General features: G+C 40.3%; 1 protein-coding gene across 1 annotated transcript; it reads right to left on the reverse strand.

Annotated features, from left to right (window-relative positions):
- Positions 1-1,001: 1,001 nt before the first annotated feature.
- LOC131320872 (protein SUPPRESSOR OF MAX2 1-like) lies at positions 1,002-5,847 on the reverse strand. Its single transcript, XM_058351759.1, has 3 exons — positions 4,104-5,847; positions 3,282-3,582; positions 1,002-3,196 (listed from the first exon to the last, which is right to left on the reverse strand). Exons 1-3 carry the CDS (start codon positions 5,303-5,305, stop codon positions 1,622-1,624), a joined length of 3,078 nt encoding a protein of 1,025 aa, XP_058207742.1. The 5' UTR covers positions 5,306-5,847; the 3' UTR covers positions 1,002-1,621.
- Between the last annotated feature and the right edge of the window lie 3,266 nt (positions 5,848-9,113).

Here is a 9,113-nt window from a genome sequence, read left to right on the forward strand (position 1 = left end):
ATTAAAAAATTTCCCATTTAATCACAAATGAAAAATTGCCTTGGCCACAAAGAAGAGTAGTACTAGTATGAAACACCTAATTTTGTCCTTTTTTTTTATTCTCCTATTGGCCAACACACCACCAATTTTATTTGGAAAGCTCCATGCATTAATGGGTGTGTGAGTCACCATAGCTTTAGCCTCAGGAATTTATTTGGCCAATTTGATTGAACAGCCAGGCCTGGCCTTTGGTGTGGAGATCGATCGGAAGCATTTAAAGAGCTGTGGGGTCAGGCGTGAGGGGTTACCCACACCATGACAATTTCATTCACGTGGGTCGTTGCCTCAAATTCATGCACTTTTTTTTTGTTTTTTTCAAATTCATGCACTTTGTTTGCTTAGGATAGAGACTTATATTCCCTTTGTCCTATTTTGTTTGTGTATTTTCGTTATTTGTGTAATTCTTTAAACACCGGAGTATATTTCAGACTAGTATAAGTTTACAAGAACGCAACCTAAATACTCCATTTGTCTTTATTCTTTATATTCACAGTTGCAAGAGAACAATAAAATTCTAAAATAAATGAATCGATATATGTCACGGGATTAATACTGAAATGTTACATACAAGACTGTGAATCTTGTTCGTACTCTACTGGGCAGTAGCGGCCGTTTCAGAGGAAAACGGGTACAAGCAAGGTCAGATTCTGTTCCGGTTGATTTCCCGGTCGGTACTGGCGGTACGGGGGAGTTCCGGCGGTTTCGGTGAGTACCGGTGAAACTAATAGGAAGAAGACAGTATGTAATCTCAAGAATCCTATAGATGAGCCTGCACAAATTTTAATCGAACACCGAGCATGTAATTCAATGAATGAATGAATATATAATCATTTACAGCCAACCAAACAGGGCAAAGTTCATTTGTCCAAGTAGGTACCAAAAGGACACAAGAAGAAAACTATGAGAGATGAATGCCTCATATTAGTATTAAACAACTTTATCTATGGGAGAGATTTAACCAATATTGAAAGACTATAGCAGAGTTGAAAACAAAAAAGGCATGTTAAGAAATATACTATTACAACAAAGGGAAGTGACAACCCTCAAAAGGCCCCTAAACTATCAACATCCTATTTCTATCATATAATTATTCAGTGCCCCTAGCATGTTCCAACTCTAACAAACATATATATGAAACCGTATAGTCGAACTTGAACTTGTTGCACGTATTAACTCTAAAATTACTCCGGTACTTATCCGAGTAGCAGACACTATCAAATAGAATATAGCCAATTAATTAAGTCATTGGCAGTTTCACTTACGTACACATTACACATGCATGGCTTCATCTTGGAGACGGCAGACAGGATCGACCAAGTAAACCAGCATTCCTGTTGCAAGTACAGCACGGCACAAGCCCTATCGGGCAACTTCACCGCGCTGGGATTGGGTAAGTTTCTCGGACCCGCATACGTCTGTAAGAGGGTTGAAACATGTCCTAGGAGTACTGAATAATCACTCCTTTCTAACTGCTTCCCTTTACCATTTCCTACCGTTTTGACTCCCCCCTTCAACTACTTCGCCCTATTTACATCTCAACCCAAGTAAAAATACAAAATTCAAGCAGTATCCCCCTTCCCAACTACACACCATCCAATTTTACTGTGACTGTACTAGGCAACCAGTCTCCAGTGCTTCGGCTTCCGGAATAGCTGTCCGATTCAAGCCAAACAACCATTTGAGCGGCTGTGGAGGGTAGGCTTGCCTTGAGCTGTTGGAAGCTTGGAACCAACACCTTCTCCGCCCACTCTTCCAAACCAGTTCGTCCAAGCCAAACCCCACCTAGGATCTTCTCAAGTGCTTCCTCTTCCAATTCTAGCGACAATCTGTTGTCCAGAACAGCAGAGAACTTCTCTGCGATTCTTCTTTTAACTTCACATTGAAATAGGCCAAGCTCAACGGGCTTAAATACTACAGCATCGTCTATCAAACTGATCATCTCATGTGGCAATGAGTTTATGGAAAAGCGCCAATTTTCAAGACCATAATCATCTTCGTGATCAATGGTGAGATCACTCCCATCAGTTCGATCATCTACACTGTCAGCTGCTAGATTAAGATCAAATGATAGACCACATCCCATTTCTTTCTTTGTCGGCCTGTCTGTGTTGTGTAGCCAATTGGCTCTTCGTTTGGTACCTTTCTCCACAATGGACAGCCTCAACTGCCAACCATGGCTTGCGATAGACGAAAACTTATTTTCGTGGAGCACCTTTTGGCCATCAAAACTTCTAAGATTTTCTCGTAACCATTTTGCAGTAAGGATGAAAATCACATTCCCAAGACTAATTTCTCTACCATAAGAATCAGAAATCCGACCTCTCTCCATGGCCCGCTTAATACCCCCACGAACCAGCAAATCCGCTTCATCTATGTCCTCTAGCATAATTACTGAAAAAGGGTTCCTACGAACTGCCTCTGCAATCCGATCCAGTGCTGTCTTACCACGGAAACTCACATCTGAATCCTCATCATCACGCCTCGGCCCAAGGCAAATCATAACTGGGTTGGTCCCACAAAATTGATCAGAAAGAACAGATGCCATCTTCTTCTTCCCTATCCGGTCTGGACCTGTGAATAATAGCCATATATCGCCCTTCGATTCACCAACCCTCCGGCTTCCATTACCCAATTTGCACCTAGTCACAGCCGTAGCCACTTCAGAAGCTGCTTCCCTTTGCCACCACACCTTCTCTGTTAAACCCTTGAGGAGTTTCTTAAATGAATCAGCATCCGATACATTAGCGAATTTCTCGACTTGAAATTCATCGACTTTGGGCAGTAGTTTAGGACCCAACAAGTCTTTAGCACAATCTTTATGGTTCCTTTCTGGGGTGGTCTGGAGGATTTTGGTCTGCCCTAGAGCAAGGTCTGTTCCCACCGGGCTTCCTGGAGGGGTACTCAATCGATCAGAAGGTTGTTTAGCCACTGGATTTGAGTTCAATTGTAAAGTCTCCCCCAGGTTTCTGGTTTGTTGCAACTTCGGTAGGAAAGGCTGTCGAACAAAAAGCTTTGGATTGTACAAGCCTGTCGTTGGAGTGTTTCTTTCAGACCCAAGATTCTGATGAAAATTAGGGTGCAAATGCAAGCATGTATCGCTCCATTTCTTTCCTAGTTCTTGAGTTTTCTGCTTGAAAATTGCCTCTTGATCCTTCGGCTGTCGAATATATGATGGGAAAAATAATGAATTTAACGACAATATTAACGAGGCACTGTCAAGCTTGCAATTCGACTGAATATACCTGTGATAGATTTGGTGTTCCAATATCAATGTTAAGGCCTTTGGCATTCTGCATCCACTGAGGAAGTGGTGGTTGAGGTGCATCTGATTTAGCTTCGGAAGAGGAATTTTCGTACTCTTTTGCCACCAGTTTTGCCAGCTCCCTTTCGTAGTTGTGTGTGCATTGGGGGCAACAGCCAATTCTTCTAGCAGGATCCAAGTTTTCACATACACGGTTTGGTAGATCAGTCGTCGCGGATGGAAAGCTCTTCAATGGGATTCGAGACTCAACTGAGTTGCCAAAAACCGGACTGGCCCTAAGTCTAAAATTTGACAATTATGACAGTAAGTTCGGAAATTAACACCATGGGACTAAAGTACTAAACAGGTTGAAAATCAACAAGAAGAAGAAGATGGCGAAGAAGAAAAGAACAGATGAACTAGGCACACTGACATCTATAGGAAATACCAAATTCAGAAACAGGGGAAATGTTTGATAAAAATAACTTATTTGTCCATACCTCTAAATCAAGTTAATTTCATTAGAACCATGGTGATCTACTGCACCATTTGACCCAAAGAATATTTTGAAAAGGAGGACAAAATGCCAATTGCGTGACCATAAATCTCTAGTTATCATCTAGTTATGAATTGTCCAATCCTTTAACTAAACCATGCTTAAAGTAAAGCGAAATCAAAGTTTTGCAATAGAAACTGCTACTGCAAGACATCGTGTAAGGTTCCAAGTTGCAAGTAAAATTTACCATTCCTAAATTAGGAAAGCTACAAAAATGGATGGCAAATACATGCAATGATCAAATGGAAAAAAGATCACCAAGCATACCTCGGAAACATTCCCGGAAAAGGCGACCGTGAAGTGATCGGCACGGCCTGAAGATCCCAGTCATTCTCCATAGAAGGATGATAGACCTGACACCTCAAATATGTCTCACAAGTAGCAGTTCCAATCAACCAAACCCTACCACCACCACCACTACCTTCTCCAAACCTCGACAACAACTCCGCCAACGCTTCCACCGCCACCCTTCCGGTCTCTGGCAAAACCTTTTCCGGCAACCCACCGGAACCCTCCACCAGCCATTTCAAATCACCCAAATCAAGAACCACCCCACCACAACAAGAATTCCCAATTGCAGCCTCAATTATCCCTCCCAAATCCTTAACCTTATTGGGTATCAAACTTTTGTCCAAACAAAGCTCTTTCCCTATAGGAATCACCTGAACATTCCTCAATGGTCCATCACCCAATTCCCCTTTCTCAACCCTCTTGATTACCTCCCTCACCACCACCTCCGGCTCGCACTCCCCAACCAAAACCGGGTTCTTTTTAACATCCCTCAACAAGATATCCATGACCCGCTTAACTTCTTCATTCCCAATCCCCCCAGACTGCATTGAATTACTAAAATTATTCCCTTCTTTTAATCTGGGGTTCAAGTACAGATTCCGATTCGAAATCGGATTCGGTCGACACCCAATTCCAATTGGGGTTTGATTGACAGAGTTGGAATGAGTAGCATTCAAAGATTGCTCAATTGCGGCCTTAACAGCCGGGCTAGAGAAACTGGCTTCGCGCATGACACGGCTCACACTCGGGTCATCAAGAATTGAGATAATCAGCTGCTCGAGCTCGACTTTAACGGCTAACAACGGCTGCTGCTGCTGCTCGGGGCAGCCACGCCGCTGGTGGGCCTGGGCCCGTTTCAGGGCCGCCATGAGAGCGTTCGAAACGGGTGGGTCGGAGGCCGCGGTGGTTTGGGCGGTGGTGGTCGTGGGGAGGCGCTCGAGGGCGACGCTGAAGCAAAGCTCGAGGGCTCTGCACTGGAGCGGGTGGGAAGAGTTCGGGTGCGAGCGGATGCAGGCCTGGCGGAGGAACCCTGACGGGGAGGACAAGAGGGTGGCCGCCACGTGGAGCGGCGTCGTCTGGCCATGGCTGCGGCGACCCGCCTCGGCTATGGAGAGGGATAAGACGCTCGCCGCCTCCGGTGTCAAGGTTTGCTGGATCGTACTCAGCCCCGCTCTCATCTCTCTCTCTCTTGAAATTGGAATTTGTTTTACCACTTTCACTTTAATTCAAGTAACCAGGAAAATCCAACCCAACACAACACACGAGTGATGCAGTTTTTTTTTTTTTCACTTCATTGGAATCAATCGCTTTCGCCAACTTATCTGAAATCCCCGTAAGTCAAAGAACCGTCGAATTTCCGGAGCAGATTCAAACCGACCACATACATGAAAAGTGAGGAGAAATTTTCGCCTTTAACATGATGCAAATAATAATATCCGAAAAGGGATTGTTAATTTGTTACTAGTATTATTGAGTAGTAGTAGTAATAGAGGGTATATGAATTGAAGACTAATAGGCTGTGGATTGCTTCCAATAAGGATCTAATCAAACTTTTCCCTACTTTGCCTCTCGTCGTCACACAGAAGCTGCTATCATCAGAATTCAACGCGAACAAGATAGATCGAACACTCACACTCCGACCCCTCCTTTGCAAAAGCCCGTCTCCATTCTCTCTCTCTCTCTCTCTCTCTCTCTCTCTAAATAAATATCTGGTGTGAAAATTTAGATTTTAAAAAAGATGTATATTTCGTAAAAAATACTATCAAATTCTACACAAAATTTTGTTTTTTTTATCCGTCTTCGCCCAAGTATTCGGAACAAAAAGTTTTGATACTTTTCTACACAAAATTGAAGAAATCATCAAGTACTTCAATTTGCTGCAAAACAATCAAAAAAAAAAAATGCATGAAAGTACTTTATTTAAAAATAAAAAATTTACTCCTAAAAACTCCATTTAAGTTTTTAATTTTTTTTTTAATTTTCGAAATAATGGCAGAAGCCCATTCGTTTTTTACTCCTAAAAACTCCATTTAAGTTTTGAAAAAAAAAAATGACATGGGTGTCGGAAACTCGCCATTTAACTCGCGATTTAAAATATCGAAAATACAGTTTAGTCAGCATCACAGAAACTCACCCTGAAAATGACGTGGGGGTTGGAGGTGAATTTAAGATGACGAAGGCAAGTAGTACTAGGAGTAGTAGAACATACGTCTCTTTTCTCATTCAAGGAGGCACAAAAATATCTCGCTCAGGGCCAGACTTGGGAAATTGTTTTAGCGCAAAAAAGAGCAATAAAGGAGCATTAATAAAAACAAAGCAGAAATAGTTACGGGAACGGGACTAGCGGACTTGTTCATTTGGAATATTCAAAATTCCGACGCACAGTCTTCAATAACTTTTCTTTATTTCTCTCTTTTTTTTTACTTAGTATACTTTAAAATTTACTTCAAAATCCAAACAAAACAAGCCCGCTGTGATCCATATAAAGCCAAGCATGGTAATATAGTTGCGGGCGGCAGAGTTTTGTTTTTACTCTGTTGTGGAGAGAGAATACAGCGGGGGAGGGAGAATATATGGAAATTAGAGAGTGGAACTGTGGAAGGGAAGTAGGAGTAGTACACTGTACACTACTTTCTCAGTTGTGAGCAAGGACGGAATAGAATTTTACTCTAGCAGTGGTAAAATGTATATTAAAAAAATTTAGTGATGGCGAGATTATATAAGTTGGGCATATTTTTTTTTTACATATAATAATTATATTTTCTAAAATTCTTGTCGTGGCAGTCGCCGCCATTAGATCCCCTGATCCCATCCTTGATTGCGAGGATTTCTTGGAAAATGCTTTCGGGGCCAGAGCAATGTGTGATCTACTTCTTGTGTCATCTTTTCATTCTTTTATTCAAATGTGCGGTTGTTTCAATACAGATAAAAATGGTGCGCCTTTTAAGAGGAAAAAATGAGGAGGAGACTCATGAGTCATGAGCACATTTACTCACTTCACACACTCTCTAGCAGTTTGTTTGTCCTAGGGATGGAATTTGAATAGATAAGGAAGGAATGTGGATATGTTGTACGGGAGATCAATTAAGAATGATGATTAGCTTATATTTGATTTGAGTAGGAATTAGTATGAATCGAAAAAAGTAGATAATGAAAAAATTACTTGATTATTCTCATTAGATTCAGAATACAAAAAAAGTTTGATGGGTAAATAAATCTTTTTCCTAATCCGGATAAGATAATCCTAAAATGGGGGAGGGATAAGCTAAGACTCTTCGAAGGGGATAAGCTCTCCCTCCCTCCCTTCTCCCCCTCCATTATTTTCCACTAATAACAAACACCTTCTTACTTGTCCCCTCACTCTCTTATCCTCTTCTTTCCTCTATTTCCTCCCCATATCCCCCCATACAAACAAGCGAGTAATCAATTATGCTAGAACCACACATAATTTGCATCCGTACCCACAAAGAGAATTTTGCACAGATCCCGCACAGATTGTTATGTGGGATCACTACGGATTTCACATAAACGATTCGAGCCATTCATTAAATGTAAAATATTTTTTTAAGAGCTCCCTCAAAAAATCAGTTCAATTCGATACTTATAGGTGCTCAATTTAATCATCTAACTTTTCATTTGGATCTCAGGATAATGACAAGTTAGATGATTGAATCGAGCACCTATATGTATCAGATTGAGTTAATTTTTTGCGGGACTACTGAAAAAATATTTTACATTTAATGAACAGCTTGAATCGATTGTGTGGAACCCAGAGTGGGCCCCACACACAAATCTATGCGTGATTTGTGTGAAAAAAAAAGTCTTGTGTGAACAGATTTCCTGCATAATTTGCACACCCAACCACACTCATTGATTGGAAATATAAGTGTGGGTGGGTGTGCGTAGTTGTAGTTTTATTCGGCAAGTAATTGCAGTTTCTTTCGCAAAGTATTATCAATAGAGATTTTTTTTAAGATTTTAAAGGGCTTTTCATGATAGTGCGATACTCCCTCCGTCCCACTTTGTTGTGCTTGTTTTCATTTTGGAACGTGCCAAAAAAAATTCTATATCTCATAATCTATACTAATGTTTTTTATGATTTCGAAAACTTTGTTTAAAAATATAAATTGAGATCTATCAATCAAGATCCATATTGAATATATAAAATATTATAGATTGTGAAATATAAATAATTTTTTGGGACGTCCCAAATAGGAAATAGGCGAAACAAAGTGGGACGGAGAGAGTAATTCTGAAGCCACCAAACTGGTAAAACTTGTTTAACTAAACAGTGTAAACGTAATATTTTCAAAAGAATGGTGTGATTTTATTCAACAAACACTACTAATGTAACTGTCAGGCATACAGCACACTGTTCAAAGGCGCGTCTACTGAACACGCTACATTCCATGTTCGGACCCAACATTGCACGAGGCCTTTTCCTCGCTATGTCCTTGCACTTGTTAATCAACAAAAAAAAATATCCAGGAACACAAGTTTAGAATTCGGGCACAATTATATGTATCCGAGTCCTATATGTATCGTAAGAGATAAGTATGTATTAAATGAGAGGTATAAGTGCCGCTAAAAAAAAAGACGTATAAGTGGGCACAATTTGTGCCAAAAATTAAAAGCTACACTGGCGCCCTTCCCCGTCATTTTTCTTAGAAAGAAAAAAGGTCAAATAAAATAATCCGTTCTAGAAAGGTAAATATGTACTTATTTTCAAATAAATACTTATTTACAATTTTCAAGCTAAAAAATAATAGACTTATTGAAATTTAAAAATGTGCAATATGGATCTTGTTTGAAAGATCTCAATGAGATCATTTAAACGATGCAAGAAATAAAAATAAAAAATTCGTAACCCCATTATTTTTGAGTTTGGAAATTACAAATAAGTACCCATTTTTTAAAAAGATTTGTGGAACGGTCAAGTGTAATTCTATGTCTGTGAATTGAAAAATGAACCTACGAAGTTTCATT

The sequence above is a fragment of the Rhododendron vialii genome, chromosome 3a (assembly GCF_030253575.1).
Source record: "Rhododendron vialii isolate Sample 1 chromosome 3a, ASM3025357v1".
NCBI lineage: Eukaryota > Viridiplantae > Streptophyta > Magnoliopsida > Ericales > Ericaceae > Rhododendron > Rhododendron vialii.

What these genes read in the sequence shown, in the direction of transcription:
- LOC131320872 (XM_058351759.1), bottom strand. Translation starts at nt 5,305, where the DNA reads ATGAGAGCGGGGCTGAGTACGATCCAGCAAACCTTGACACCGGAGGCG. An exon ending in TTTCCGGGAATGTTTCCGAG is followed by an intron (nt 3,583 to 4,103) that starts GTATGCTTGGTG and finishes GTCAAATTTTAG; the next exon opens with ACTTAGGGCCAGTCCGGTTT. An exon ending in GAACACCAAATCTATCACAG is followed by an intron (nt 3,197 to 3,281) that starts GTATATTCAGTC and finishes TATATTCGACAG; the next exon opens with CCGAAGGATCAAGAGGCAAT.